Genomic DNA, 15,934 nt, shown 5'->3' with positions numbered 1-15,934 from the left:
ATAGTGCCCAGGGATGTGCAGGTTCGGGTGGATTGGCCATGCAAAATTGTCCCATAGTGCCCAGGGTTGTACAGGTTAGGGTGGATTGGCCATGCTAAATTGTCCCATAGTGACCAGGGATGTGCAGGTTAGGGTGGATTGGCCATGCTAAATTGTCCCATAATTCCCAGGGATGTGCAGGTTAGGGTGGATTGGCCATGCTAAATTGTCCCATAGTGTGCAGGGATGTACAGGTTAGGGTGCATTGGCCATGCTAAATGGTCCCATAGTGCCCAGGGATGTACAGGTTAGGGTGGATTGGCCATGCTAAACTGTCCCATAGTGCCCAGGGATGTGCAGGTTAGGGTGTATTGGCCATGCTAAATTGTCCCGTAGTGCCCAGGGATGTACAGGTTAGGGTGGATTGGCCATGCTAAATTGTCCCGTAGTGCCCAGGGATGTGCAGGTTAGGGTGGATTGGCCATGCTAAACTGTCCCATAGTGCCCAGGGATGTGCAGGTTAGGGTGGATTATTCAGTAGTACATGTAGTGTCGGAAATGAGTTTGGGTGGGAAACTGTTTGGTGGGACGTTGTGGCTTTGTTGGGCCGAAGGGCCTGTTTGCACACTGTAGGGAATCTATGATTCATCTTTCGGAAGGTTTGATCATACAAAATACAGGCAGAGCAGTAGATATGATCTGTATGGATCTCAGTAAGGCGTTCGACAAGGTTCCCCATGGGAGACTGGTTAGCAAGGTTAGTTCTCATGGAATACAGGGAGAACTCGCCATCTGGATACAGAACTGGCTCAAAGGTAGAAGACAGAGGGTGGTGGTGGAGAGTTGTTTTTCAGACTGGAAGCCTGTGACCACTGGAGTACCACCAGGATCGGTGCTGGGTCCTCTACTTTTTGTCATTTACACTAATGATTTGGATGCGAGCATAAGAGGCACAGTTAGTAAGTTTGCAGATGACACCAAAATTGGAGGTGTAGTGGACAGCGAAGAGGGTTCCCTCAGATTACAACAGGATCTGGACCAGATGGGCCAATGGGCTGACAAGTGGCAGATGGAGTTTAATTCAGATAAATGCGAGGTGATGTATTTTGGGAAAGCAAATCTTAGCAGGACTAATACACTTAATGGTAAGGTCCTAGGGAGTGTTGCTGAACAAAGAGACCTTGGAGCGCACCTTCATAGCTCCTTGAAAGTGGAGTCGCAGGTAGATAGGATAGTGAAGGCAGCGTTTGGTATGCTTTCCTTTATTGGTCAGAGTATTGAGTACAGGGGTTGGGAGGTCATGTTGCGGCTGTACAGGACATTGGTTAGGCCACTGTTGGAATATTGCGTGCAATTCTGGTCTCCTTCCTATCGGAAAGATGTTGTGAAACTTGAAAGGGTTCCGAAAAGATTTACAAGAATGTTGCCAGGGTTGGAGGGTTTGAGCTACAGGGAGAGGCTGAACAGGCTGGGGCTGTTTTCCCTGGAGCATCGGAGGCTGAGGGGTGACCTTATAGAGATTTATAAAATTATGAGGGGCATGGATAGGGTAAATAGGCAAAGTCTTTTCCCTGGGGTGGGGGAGTCCAGAACTAGAGGGGCATAGGTTTAGGGTGAGAGGGGAAAGATAAAAAGAGACCTAAGGGGCAACTTTTTCATGCAGAGGGTGGTGCGTGTGTGGAATGAGCTGCCAGAGGAAGGGGTGGGGGCTGGGACAATTGCAACATTTAAGAGGCATTTGGATGGGGACATGAATAGGAAGGGATTGGTGGGATATGGGCCAAGTGCTGGCAGGTGGGACTAGATTGGGTTGGGATATCTGGGTTGGCATAGACGGGTTGGACCGAAGGGTCTGTTTCCGTGCTGTATGGCTCTATGACTCTAAATGGGACGAGATTGGGTCCATGGGTTGGCATGGACGGGATGGGCCAAAGGGCCTGTTTCCATGCTGTACACCTCTATGCCTCTAAACGGGACAAGTTTGGGTTGGGATCTCTGGGTTGGCATGGACGGGTTGGGCCGAAGGGTCTGTTTCCATGCTGTATGGCTCTATGACGCTAAATGGGACTAGATTGGGTTGGGATATCTGGATTAGCATGGATGGGTTGGGCCGAATGGTCTGTCTCCGTGCTGCACATCTCTATGACTGTAAATGGGACTAGATTGGGTTGGGATATCTGGATTAGCATGGATGAGATGGGCCAAAGGGTCTGTTTCTGTGCTGTACATCTCTATGACTCTAAATGGGACTGGATTGGGTTGGGATATCTGGGTTGGCATAGACGGGTTGGGCCGAAGGGCCTGTTTCCGTGCTGTAGGGCTCTGAGGTATTAATGGTGGCTAGGATTGCCTGCTGACCTGACCGTGTGGTAAGCTGCGTCTGTGTTCCCACAAGGCTCAATGTTTTGATGTCTTCTGATGTCCCCTCCGAGTGGCTGGAAGTGCACAGAGTCCAACAAAGCTCCTGTACACGGTGTTGGCCACCCTCAATGGGCCGGTGTTTCCGAGCGGAGAATCCGGGGCATTTCCTCAAGCCGAGTCCCACGCGCCACATCAGGACCGCTCCGTCCCGTCCAGCGGGCTGGCAGAGGGAGGGTAGGCCGAACCTTCAAGGCGAGCTTCAGGAAACGGGCCTCCCAGCACCGAACCGCCCTGGTTTCCTGTTGGGTTATCAGACCAGGCCTCATCCTAACCCCACACCGCCGTCAACCCCTCTGGTCATTCAACCGAACGCCCCAGGAAAGCCTCGTAATCACGTTGTGCAGCGAGACCGAGAGCTCTCCAACTCCCACTGCTTACAGACAAAACAAAAACCAATCGATTATTTAACTCTAAAACGGAACGTGAGATGACAAATATCAAGGCCTCTCCAGTTTCTCTGAACAGCTCGCCATCTATCCCCAGCTCGATGGCGGTATACTGTTCCAATAACCGCCCGTATTAAAATTACGGCAATTTGATTTTCAAAACCCGACAGCAGGTATTGTCCCCGGCGTCTGTCTCCCTCTGGCTGGAGATCCCCCTGGGTGGTCTTCAACTGCTGATGTGCTTCAGAGGAGAAAGGTTACTTTGACAGAGAGCGAGTTGCTGGCTGTTAATGTGGCGTCGCTCGCCCTCTCTCGAAACGCTGGCTGCTTCATGGCCCCAAACGCCGGAGCGTCTTGTTGGTTCGATGTTGTCAAAACGGTAAAACTCAAGCGCGATTGGGTTTTTAGTATCCTGGGGCAAACCGATGGGCTAACCCCGAACAGTTATTAAGACAGCAACCAACCGTCGTTTCACAAACAAATATGTTTCACATTTCTTTTCCTACTCTGAGACTGCTACTCAGACCATGACAGGTGCCTGCAGGCTCTCAGTGCGGAATAGCCTTCGCGCTCTCTTAAAGGTACAGTGCACGCCGTATTCTTCATAACGCCTGCCGACGTGAGCAGGCGACTCCAGGCCAGGTTAAACCCGACCCTCCCGGAGCAGGGGTGAAAGGGCATCAGGAACGCCAACATCAGACGCGCGCGAGAGAGAGAGGGAGAGATGGGGTTGGGGTGAAGTTTCACCACCAGGTAATGCCCACCACCCCCTGGGTGGGGTACCAGGTGAGATTGGCTCCCATGATGCACAGGGTTCGGGGTAGCAGAGGTGGGGTCCTGAACACGCTGCCTGGCGGCCAACGTGGGCAGGGAAGGAGGTGAATTTCACTCAAGACCCTCAAGGAGCGAGTTACGGACGGGTAGGCAACACCCCCAGAACCCCTGCCAGTGTCTGGGGTAGCGTCCGAGGGACAGGACCGGGTGGGCAACGCTCCGGGGGGTAAAGGACGAACGGAGGTCCCCGGACCCAGAGGGATGCGGTGATTGGAAAGGGAGCAGGCACCTCGAGTTAATCCCGGCCCAATCAGGGAGCCCGGGCTGACAGGCAGAAACAGGAGGATCGGGGGTTCCACTCGCCCTGGGAGCTGCCTCAGAGGGAGCTGGGAGGGGTCAGGGTCAGGGACAGTGCACTTCGAAACAAACGGTGACCTGCTCACGGGATATCAGCCTGTATGGAGTTAGTCCAACCATCCCTCTCTCTCTGTCTACCTTCCCCTAGCTCCCTCTGTCTCTCTCTGTCTGTCTCTGTCTCTCTCTGTCTGTCTCTGTCTCTCTCCCTCTCTCTCTCTCTCTCTCTCTGTCTCTGTCTCTGTCTCTCTCTCTCTCCCTCGCGCTGTCTCTGTCTCCCTGTGCCTCTCTCCCTCTTTATCTCTCTACAATGTGACCTCTATCACCCTCTCAATGTCTCTCTCTCTCTCTCCTTCATTGCTATCGCTCTCTCTGTCTCAATCTGTTCACTAGATGTCTTCCAAGACAAACACCACACACACACACACACACACACACACACACACACACTCCCCACACACACACCCCCCACACACACACACCCCACACACACACCCACACACACACCCCACACACACCACACACACACCCCACACACACACACCCCACACACACACACCCCACACACACCCACACACACCCCCCCCACACACACACACACCCCACACACACACCCCCCCACACACACCCCCCCCCCACACACACACACCCACACACACACCCCACACACACACACACACCCCACACACACACCCCCCACACACACACCCTCACACACACACCCCACACACACACACCCCACGCACACACATACACACACACACCCCACACACACCCCACACACACCCCACACACACACACACCCCACACACACACCCTCCCACACACACACACACACCGCTCACACACACCCACTCACACCCCCACACACACACAAACCCCACACACATACACACCCCCACCCCCACACTCACTCCCCATACACAGACACACCCCACACACACACCCACCCACACACACCCCACACCCCCCACACACACACATCCCCCCCACACACACACCCACACACACACACCCCCCCACACACACACACCCACACACACACTACACACACACACCCCCCACACACACCACACACACCCACACACACCCCACACACACACCCCCCACACACACACCCCACACGCACCCCACACACACACACCCCCCACACACACACCCCACACACACACCCACACACACCCCACACCCCCCACACACACACATCCCCCCCACACACACACCCACACACACACACACGCCCCCCACACACACACCCACACACACACCCCCCACACACACCCCACACCCCCCACACACACACATCCCCCCACACACACACACCCACACACACAATACACACACACCCCCCACACACACCACACACACCCACACACACCCCACACACACACACCCCACACACACACCCCACACACACCACCCACACACACACCCCACACACACCACACACACCCCCACACACACACCCACACACACACCCCACACACACACCCACACACACACCCCACACACACCACACACACACACCCCCACACACACACCCCCCACACACACCCTACACACACACACCCACACACCCCACACACACACCCACACACACACACCCCACACACACACCCCCACACACACACACACACCCCACACACACACTACACACACACACAAACCCCACACACACACACACCCCACACACACCCCACACACACACACATACCCCCTCACCCCACACACACCCACACACACACCCCACACACACAGACACAGACACACACAGACACACACACACCCCACACACACACACCCCCACACACACACACCCCACACACACACTACACACACACACAAACCCCACACACACACCCCCTACACACACACCCACACACACCCCACACACACACACCCCACACACACACACAGACACACACACAGACACACAGCCTAGTTTCCATGATGTCACTAGGAGTTGGAGCGGTTGTGGACGCTCTTAGTGTTTGTGGTGACCACCACATCCTGCTATCGAGCTCCATCGCGCTCTCTCTCTCTCTCACACTCTCTCTATCTCCCTCACTCTGTGCAGAGAGAGCAGAGGAACGGGACCAGAGGAGGGGAGGGGGAGCGAGGGAACGAGGGGAGGGGGCGAGAGGGAGAGAGTTGGTGAGATCTCTGGCCTAGTCTCGGAGTGCGAGGACAACAAGGACCAGGAATGTCGCCGGAGAATCCAAGTGCTGAGGTAACTCTCCTCCTTCCCACTTCCACCCTCCAACCCCCCCCCACCCCAACTCCCTCAGGGATATTACCGGGGAAAAACGCCCTCCTGGCTGAATAGGGGGGTGGGTGGGAAGGAAGTTGAGGCCTAGTCTGAGGCTGGGCCTCATCACCTTGTGGGAGGTGTTGAGGGCGTGAGGTGGGGAGGGGGGAGAGACGGTAGATGAGGCCGGTTTCTGATGGAGGGGAAGGGGATCCCTCGCAACATCCCTTCCCCCTTTCTCCACCCTCCCTTCAGGATCCGCAGGGCGGAATTTCATCCATTCCCACCCACCGTCCCCATCGGAGCAGTTTGGGATCGGCGTGTGTATCCAATCGGGGAGTGGGTGGGCGACGTTGTTTTCCAGAAGGTGTCCATTCCCCGGGGGTGGGGGTGGGATTAGAAGCGACTGACCGTCTCATGACAAAAGGCAGGCGGCCATCTTGGAGACCACCGCTGTTTCGGCCCAATCCTGTCAGGGCTAGGGAGTAGGAATCCGGGATTGGGGGGGTGTGGGGAAGGACTGCAATCGATTAACCTGAGCTCCCCCAATCCCCTTTGGAGATTTTCGAGGCCTCTACAGAGAAAGGTGGGCCTAAAAATTTGGATATATTTTGCTCAGAACAACGACAGAGGGTCGCGATCCTGAAGGGGGGTGTAAGAGCAGAGGGAGCCGGGGTGGGGGTGGTGGGGTACGTGCTTCGAAGGAGGCCGGACAGCTAGAGAGAGCAGATGATGAAGCAGGCAGTGTCCCCGGCTCTATCCCTGGGGTCACAGAGCACAGAGGTGATGGTGAACCTGTACAAAGCAGCTGGAGGAAGGGACACACAGTCATCAACGGTGTGAGAGAGAGAGAGGGAGAGGGAGAGTGTGGGAGAGAGTGAGGGAGTGAGAGAGACAGTGTGTGTGTGTGTGTGTGAGAGAGAGAGAGTGTGAGTGTGTGTGTGTGTGTGTGTGCGTGTGTGAGTGTGTGAGTGACTGCGTGTGTGAGAGTGTGTGTGAGTGAGAGAGTGTGCGAGAGTGTGTGTGTATGTGAGAGTGTATGTGAAAGAGAGAGAGAGCGCGTGTGAGTGAGTGTGTGTGTGAGTGAGTGTGAGTGTGTGTGTGTGTGTAAGTGTGTGTACGTGAGTGTGTGAGTGAGAGAGTGTGTGTGTATGTGAGTGTGGTGTGTGTGTGTGAGTGTGTGAGTGTGTGTGAGTATGTGAGTGTGAGTGTGTGCGTGGTGTGTGTGTGTATGTGTGAGTGTGTGTGTGTGTGTGTGTGTGAGTGTGTGTGTGAGTGCGTGTGAGTGTGTGTATGTGAGTGTGTGTGAGTGTTTGTGGTGTGTGTGTGAGTGTGTGTGTGTGTGTGTCAGTGTGTATCAGAGTGTGTGTATGTGTGAGTGCGTGTGAGTGCGTGAGTGTTGTGTGAGTGTGAGTGTGTGTGAGTGTTTGTGGTGTGTGTGTGAATGTGTGAGTGTGAGTGTGTGTGTGCGGTGTGTGAGTGTGTGTGTGTGTGAGTGCATGAGTGTGTGTGAGTGTGTGTGTGTGAGTGTGTGTGTGTGTGTATGTGTGAGTGCGTGTGAGTGCGTGAGTGTGTGTGTGAGTGTGAGTCTGAGTGGTGTGTGTGTGAGTGTGAGTGTGAGTGTGTGTGTGAGAGTGTGTGTGTGAGCTGAGAGACCTCCCTAGGGCTGGGTACAGCAGTGTCCCTGAATCAGACCCACTGGGGTAAGTGTGTGTGCCGGACAGAGCTGGAGAATGTTACAGAGTGCCATCGAACCCCTCACCAGCCCAGGAGTGCCCACGACGGTCACAAACAGCTTTTGAAACGTAGGCCACTCGCTAACCCCAGCTCAGGGTGGAGAGAGAGAGCGCGGTGCTGGAAAAGCGCGGCAGGTCGGGCAGCGTCCGAGGGGCAGGGGGTTACGACATTTGCAGGAGGGGGGGGGTCAGGCAGGACATGAGCAGTGCAGGGTCGAGAGCAGACAGCGTGGCACTGGGGAGAGTACAGTGGTTCGAGAGAGAGAGAGAGAGACACCACTCCCTCCGCCACTCCCTCGTCAGACCCCCGCCCCGCTACCACCCTGGCACCTTCCCCTGACACCACCAAACCTGTGCCCTCACCTCCCCCCTCAAAGCTCACCCCACCTCCCTCCCAGATCCCAAAGGATCCTCGCAACCTCAACAGAATATTACCTACCCCTCCACCCAATGCCACCTCCTGACCCATCTCCTCGACATCGGGAAGCCGACCTGTTTTCGGGGGAACGTCTCTGGGATACACCCACATCCACCGCCACCCCCACCCCCTCTGCTTCCGTACACTTCAACTCCCCCTCCCCACCCCCAACCAATTCCGCTGGGAATGGGCTGCATTTTGGGAAAGCAAATCTTAGCAGGACTTATACACTTAATGGTAAGGTCCGAGGGAGTGTTGCTGAACAAAGAGCCCTTGGAGTGCAGGTTCATAGCTCCTTGAAAGTGGAGTTCGCAGGTAGATAGGATAGTGAAGGCGGCGTTTGGTATACTTTCCTTTATTGGTCAGAGTATTGAGTACAGGAGTTGGGAGGTCATGTTACGGCTGTACAGGACATTGGTTAGGGCCACTGTTGGAATATCGCGTGCAATTCTGGTCTCCTTCCTATCGGAAAGATGTTGGGAAAGGGTTCAGAAAAGATTGACAAGGATGTTGGAGGATTTGAGCAACAGGGAGAGGCTGAACAGGCTGGGGCTGTTTTCCCTGGAGCGTCGGAGGCTGAGGGGTGACCTTATAGAGGTTTATAAAACCATGAGGGAGAGGGTAAATAGACCAAGGTCTTTTTCCTGGGGTGGGGGGAGTCCAGAACTAGAGGGGCAGAGGTTTAGGAGGTTAAAAAAAACAGTGATTGCAGATGCTGGAAACCGGGGATTCTGGATTAGTGGTGCTGGAAGAGCACAGCAGTTCAGGCAGCATCCGAGGAGCAGCGATATCGACGTTTCGGGCAAAAGCCCTTCATCAGGAATAAAGGCAGTGAGCCTGAAGCGTGGAGAGATAAGCGAGAGGAGGGTGGGGGTGGGGAGACAGTAGCATAGAGTACATTGGGTGAGTGGGGGAGGGGATGAAGGTGATAGGTCAGGGAGGAGAGGGTGGAGTGGATAGGTGGAAAAGGAGCTAGGCAGGTCGGACAAGTCATGGGGACAGTGCTGAGCTGGAAGGTTGGAACTAGGGTGAGGTGGGGGAAGGGGAAATGAGGAAACTGGTGAAGCCCACATTGATGCCCTGGGGTTGAAGTGTTCCGAGGCGGAAGATGAGGCGTTCTTCCTCCAGGCGTCTGGTGGTGAGAGAGGGGCGATGAAGGAGGCCCAGGACCTCCATGTCCTCGGCAGAGTGGGAGGGGGAGTTGAAATGTTGGGCCAAGGGCAGTGTGGTTGATTGGTGCGGGTGTCCCGGAGATGTTCCCTAAAGCGCTCTGCTAGGAGGCGCCCAGTCTCCCCAATGTAGAGGAGACCACATCTGACAGAACTCGAGGTTTAGGGTGAGGGAGGGGAAAGGGGCCCCAGGGGTAACTTTTTCACCCAGAGGGTGGTACATTGTGTGGAATGAGCTGCCAGGGGAAGGTGGCGGAGGCCGGAACAGTGACAACATTTGAAGCCCTGACCGAGAGTTGATGCCCGATTCTCCTGCTCCTCAGATACTGCCTGACCCGCTGCGCTTTTCCAGCACCGCTCTGTCGACCCTGACCTCCAGCCTCTGCAGTCCCTCACTCTCTCTCTCCCCCAGCCTCTGGATTGGGGGAGTGGGGGGACATGAATAGGAAGGGGTTTGGAGAGGATATGGGCCGAGTGCTGGTGGAACGGGGCTGGGATTGGGTTGGCACCCTCTGGGTGGGCGTGGACGCGTTGGGCTGTTCCCGGGGCATAACCCTTGCGTTTTTCCTCACTGTGTTCATCCCCAGCGGCACCCCCACCCTCTCCACCTTGTCCCCCCCGCTATCTCCCCTGGTCACCTTGGCACGTTCAACCAGGGGGAAAGGAGACATGCTTTTTTTGGGAGGGGGCGGAGGAGGATGAGGGAGGTTGGGCCGGAGATGGGGAACAAAGAGGGGCGGAGGGAGGGGAGATGCTGCCTGGACCCTCCTGGGCCAGAGCCCGGGGATTCTGGCACGCGCGTGGCGCGGAGCGAGACTGGAAAGGGCGGGCAAAACCGAGGGAGTGGCAGAATCGAGACAGTGAGGAGGGAGTTAGGGGTTCGCCCGGACGGAGGGAAGGGGCAAGGGCCGAAGAGAGAGAGAGAGAGAGAGGGACGAGTCACCTGTGGGCCAATGGGGGAGGGCGGAGGGCTTAGCGAATCGATTGGAGGGTGTTCGGGGAAGAGCGATCCTAACAGAGTAAGGGCGGATTTGGCGGAGGGGGATCAGGCGGAAGATTCTGCCGGCAAACGGGTTCCGACGGAAACTCCGAGAGGAACACGGGACCACAACTCCGCGCACAGCGGGAACGACCTGGTTAGGAACGCAGTCAGACGCAAGAACGTCACGGGGGGGTGGTGGGAGGGAGGCGTGGAAGGCCAGAGGGCTAGACTGCAGCAGCACACTCGGAGATGAAGGGCTTGTGCCCCGAAATGTTGTCCCTCCTGCTCCTCGGATGCTGAACGATTGGATGTGCTTTCCCAGTTCCATTCCCTTCACACGCTTGGATCAGGAATACAGATGTGAGACAAGGTTACAGGACTGATGTTACTGGAGAGACAGAGGGAGACGTGTCAGAGAGAGAGAGAGGTCCCACACCCTAACCTGCACATCCCTGGGCACTATGGGACAATTTAGCATGGCCAATCCACCCTAACCTGCACATCCCTTGGCACTATGGGACAATTTAGCATGGCCAATCCACCCTAACCTGTACATCCCTGGGCACTATGGGACAATTTAGCACGGCTAATCCACCCTAACCTGCACATCCCTGGGCACTATGGGACAATTTAGCATGGCCAATCCACCCTAACCTGCACATCCCTGTGCACTATGGGACAATTTAGCATGGCCAATCCACCCTAACCTGCACATCCCTTGGCACTATGGGACAATTTAGCATGGCCAATCCACCCTAACCTGCACATCCCTTGGCACTGTGGGACAATTTAGCATGGCCAATCCACCCTAACCTGCACATCCCTTGGCACTATGGGACAAGTTAGCATGGCCAATCCACCCTAACCTGCACATCCCTTGGCACTATGGGACAAGTTAGCATGGCCAATCCACCCTAACCTGCACATCCCTGGGCACTATGGGACAAGTTAGCACGGCCAAAGTTGAGGCGGGTTGGTTTTTTCTGAACAGCTGAGCAGATAGCGAACGCCTCACCAGGGCGGGGTGTTAGAGTGAGAAGGGGGGTGACCCGTGCCCGTGATCAGGGTGAGGTGCTCCCAGTCCTTGGCATCAGCGTTGGGAGACACAGAGGGTATTAGTGATGGAGAGGCTGGGGTGACACTTAATAGAGGGACCTGTGGCCTCCCTGGCGAGAGGATGGTGGTAAGTATAGGAGCAAGGGGGTGTCTCGCTGCGATTGGACAGGGTTAGTCCACACCCCCCTGGGGGGGGGGGAGTGTCCTCCTGTATCTGAGGAAGGGTGCGCTGACGTGGAACAAGCACCGAAACCCTGGGAAGGTCAGGAGTGACGGAGGGAGGGGGAGGGGGTGGGATCGGTTGGGATTATATTCGCCGGGAGTTTTTCGAAGGAATAGGGGGGGACGGGGAATCTCGTGGGAATCTGGAACGTACTCGCAGGACCTGACGGGGCAGGGGAGGGGAGAAACGCAGGAAGGACGTTTCCAAAGTTTTTACACGGATAGGGAGGGGTGTAGGGGGCTGGAGGGGGGTGACAGAGATAGGGAGGGGGTGTAGGGGGCTGGAGGGGGTGACAGAGATAGGGAGGGGTGTAGGGGCTGGAGGGGGTGACAGAGATAAGGAGGGGGTGTAGGGGGCTGGAGGGGGGTGACAGAGATAGGGAGGGGGTGTAGGGGGCTGGAGGGGGGTGACAGAGATAGGGAGGGGGTGTAGGGGGCTGGAGGGGGGTGACAGAGATAGGGAGGGGGTGTAGGGGCTGGAGGGGGTGACAGAGATAGGGAGGGTGTAGGGGCTGGAGGGGGTGACAGAGATAGGGAGGGGGTGTAGGGGGATGGACGGGGTGACAGAGATAGGGAGGGGGTGTAGGGGCTGGAGGGGGAGACAGGGATAGGGAGGGGGTGTAGGGGGCTGGAGGGGGTGACAGAGATAAGGAGGGGGTGTAGGGGCTGGAGGGGGTGACAGAGATAGGGAGGGGGGTGTAGGGGCTGGAGGTGGTGACAGAGATAGGGAGGGGGTGTAGGGGCTGGAGGGGGTGACAGAGATAGGGAGGGGGTGTAGGGGGCTGGAGGGGGTGACAGAGATAGGGAGGGGGGGTAGGGGCTGGAGGGGGGTGACAGAGATAAGGAGGGGGTGTAGGGCTGGAGGGGGGTGACAGAGATAAGGAGGGGGTGTAGGGGCTGGAGGGGGTTGACAGGGATAGGGAGGGGGGTGTAGGGGCTGGAGGGGGTGACAGAGATAGGGAGGGGGTGTAGGGGCTGGAGGGGGTGACAGAGATAGGGAGGGGGTGTAGGGGCTGGAGGGGGTGACAGAGATAAGGAGGGGGTGTAGGGGCTGGAGGGGGTGACAGAGATAGGGAGGGGGTGTAGGGGGCTGGAGGGGGTGACAGAGATAAGGAGGGGGTGTAGGGGCTGGAGGGGGTGACAGAGATAGGGAGGGGGTGTAGGGGGCTGGAGGGGTGACAGAGATAAGGAGGGGGTGTAGGGGCTGGAGGGGTGACAGAGATAGGGAGGGGGTGTAGGGGCTGGAGGGGGTGACAGAGATAGGGAGGGGGTGTAGGGGGCTGGAGGGGTGACAGAGATAAGGAGGGGGTGTAGGGGCTGGAGGGGGTGACAGAGATAGGGAGGGGGTGTGAGTATGTGAGTGTGTGTGTGTGTGTAGGGGCTGGAGGGGGTGTCAGAGGATCAGGGCTGAGGGAGCGGGCGCTGAGGGAGGTTCAGTGCTGAGGTAGTGGGCACTGTTAGAGGGTCAGTGCTAAGGGATCGGGTACTGTCGGATGGTCAGTGCTGAGGGTGTGGGCACTGTGGGAGTGTCAGTGCTGAGGGAGTGGGCGCTGTCGGAGGGTCAGTGCTGAGGGAGTGGGCGCTGTCGGAGGGTCAGTGCTGAGGGAGTGGGTGCTGTTGGAGGGTCAGTGCTGAGGGAGTGGGCGCTGTCAGTGGGTCAGTGCTGAGGGAGCGGGCACTGTGGGAGGGTCAGTGCTGAGGGAGCGGGCGCTGTCGGAGGGTCAGTGCTGAGGGAGCGGGCGCTGTCGGAGGGTCAGCGCTGAGGGAGTGGGCGCTGTCGGAGGGTCAGTGCTGAGGGAGTGGGTGCTGTCGGAGGGTCAGTGCTGAGGGAGTGGGTGCTGAGGGAGGGTCAGTGCTGAGGGAGCGGGCGCTATCGGTGTCTCACTGATTGGTTAACACTGCCTTGCCCTCTCACCATGCCCAGGGATGAAGTGACAGTAAATGCTGACTGATCGGCTGCAGTGGCTGCACCGAGGTTCCTGGTTCTCTGTCGTGGGTCTGACCGGAACGTTTGGAGGAGATGGGTGAGGCCCAGATCCCTGAGGATGTCCTGCCTCTCCCGTGGTTTCATGGATTCACCTCCAGACGGTGAGCGTCACATCCCCACTTCACTGGGGGTCAGGGGTTAACAGGGTCCAAGGGCAGTGGGGTCAGGGTTCAATCAGACAGGGATTGGGGTTCAGTCGAGGGTCAAGATTCAAGTTCAGTCTCTGGTCAGGCCAGATACAGGTTCAGGGGTCAGGCTGGGTTTGGAGATCAGTCTGGGTTTGGGGTTCAGTTTGGGTTTGGGGTTTGGGGTTCAGTTTGGGTTTGGGTTCAGTCTGGGTTTGGGGATCAGTCTGGGTTTGGGGATCAGTCTGGGTTTGGGGTTTGGGGATCAGTCTGGGTTTGGGGTTTGGGGATCAGTCTGGGTTTGGAGTTCAGTCTGGGTTTGGGGATCAGTCTGGGTTTGGGGATCAGTCTCGGTTTGGGGATCAGTCTGGGTTTGGGGTTTGGGGTTCAGTCTGGGTTTGGGGATCAGTCTGGGTTTGGGGTTCAGTTTGGGTTTGGGGTTCAGTCTGGGTTTGGGGTTCAGTCTGGGTTTGGGGTTTGGGGATCAGTCTGGGTTTGGGGTTTGGGGATCAGTCTGGGTTTGGGGTTCAGTCTGGGTTTGGGGTTTGGGGTTCAGTCTGGGTTTGGGGATCAGTCTGGGTTTGGGGTTTGGGGATCAGTCTGGGTTTGGGGATCAGTCTGGGTTTGGGGTTTGGGGATCAGTCTGGGTTTGGGGTTCAGTCTGGGTTTGGGGTTCAGTCTGGGTTTGGGGATCAGTCTGGGTTTGGGGTTCAGTTTGGGTTTGGGGTTCAGTCTGGGTTTGGGGTTCAGTCTGGGTTTGGGGTTTGGGGATCAGTCTGGGTTTGGGGTTTGGGGATCAGTCTGGGTTTAGGGTTCAGTCTGGGTTTGGGGTTTGGGGTTCAGTCTGGGTTTGGGGATCAGTTTGGGTTTGGGGATCAGTCTGGGTTTGGGGTTAGGGGTTCAGTCTGGGTTTGGGGTTTGGGGTTCAGTCTGGGTTTGGGGATCAGTCTGGGTTTGGGGTTTGGGGATCAGTCTGGGTTTGGGATCAGTCTGGGTTTGGGGTTCAGTCTGGGTTTGGGGTTCAGTCTGGGTTTGGGGTTCAGTCTGGGTTTGGGGATCAGTCTGGGTTTGGGGTTTGGGGTTCAGTCTGGGTTCGGGGTTTGGGGATCAGTCTGGGTTTGGGGTTCAGTCTGGGTTTGGGGTTCAGTCTGGGTTTGGGGTTCAGTCTGGGTTTGGGGTTTGGGGTTCAGTCTGGGTTTGGGGATCAGTCTGGGTTTGGGGTTTGGGGATCAGTCTGGGTTTGGGATCAGTCTGGGTTTGGGGTTCAGTTTGGGTTTGGGGTTTGGGGATCAGTCTGGGTTTGGGGTTTGGGGATCAGTCTGGGTTCGGGGTTTGGGGATCAGTCTGGGTTTGGGGTTTGGGGTTCAGTCTGGGTTTGGGGATCAGTCTGGGTTTGGGGTTTGGGGATCAGTCTGGGTTTGGGATCAGTCTGGGTTTGGGGTTCAGTTTGGGTTTGGGGTTTGGGGATCAGTCTGGGTTTGGGGTTTGGGGATCAGTCTGGGTTTGGGGTTTGGGGATCAGTCTGGGTTTGGGGTTTGGGGATCAGTCTGGGTTCGGGGTTTGGGGATCAGTCTGGGTTTGGGGTTTGGGGTTCAGTCTGGGTTCGGGGTTTGGGGATCAGTCTGGGTTTGGGGTTTGGGGATCAGTCTGGGTTTGGGGTTTGGGGATCAGTCTGGGTTTGGGGTTTGGGGTTCAGTCTGGGTTTGGGGTTTGGGGATCAGTCTGGGTTTGGGGTTTGGGGATCAGTCTGGGTTCGGGGTTTGGGGATCAGTCTGGGTTTGGGGTTTGGGGTTCAGTCTGGGTTTGGGGTTTGGGGTCAGTCTGGGTTTGAGTTGATCTCTCTCTCCGAAGTGATCCTGTTTCTAAGTCTGTCTCCCGTCCTTCACTTTCCCTCCCTCCCCTCCCTCTCTCTCTCTCCCCCTCTCTCCCTCTTTCTCTTCTCTCTCCCTTCCTCCCTCTCTCCCCCTCTCTCTCTCCCTCCCCCTCTCTCCCTCTCTCTCTCTCTCCCTCCCTCCCTCTCTCTCTCTCCCCCCCTCTCTCTCTCTCTCTCCCTCCCTCTCTCTCTCCCTCTCTCTCT

General features: G+C 56.8%; 1 protein-coding gene across 1 annotated transcript in view; it reads left to right on the top strand.

Annotated features, from left to right (window-relative positions):
* Positions 1 to 13,754: 13,754 nt before the first annotated feature.
* The window catches only part of LOC132805549 (proline-rich protein 12-like), a gene marked incomplete at its 3' end in the record, with an annotated part of 218,052 nt that continues 215,872 nt past the window's right edge, over positions 13,755 to 15,934 (top strand). The window contains exon 1 of the mRNA XM_060820660.1: positions 13,755 to 13,833. Within this exon, the coding sequence (XP_060676643.1) occupies positions 13,766 to 13,833 (68 nt within the window). The remainder of the gene's footprint in view (positions 13,834 to 15,934) is intronic.

The sequence above is a fragment of the Hemiscyllium ocellatum genome, chromosome 50 (genome assembly GCF_020745735.1).
Source record: "Hemiscyllium ocellatum isolate sHemOce1 chromosome 50, sHemOce1.pat.X.cur, whole genome shotgun sequence".
In the NCBI taxonomy this organism is placed as follows: Eukaryota; Metazoa; Chordata; class Chondrichthyes; order Orectolobiformes; family Hemiscylliidae; genus Hemiscyllium; species Hemiscyllium ocellatum.
Note: the sequence above shows the minus strand (reverse complement) of the source record. Positions and strands in the feature narration are given on the sequence as shown.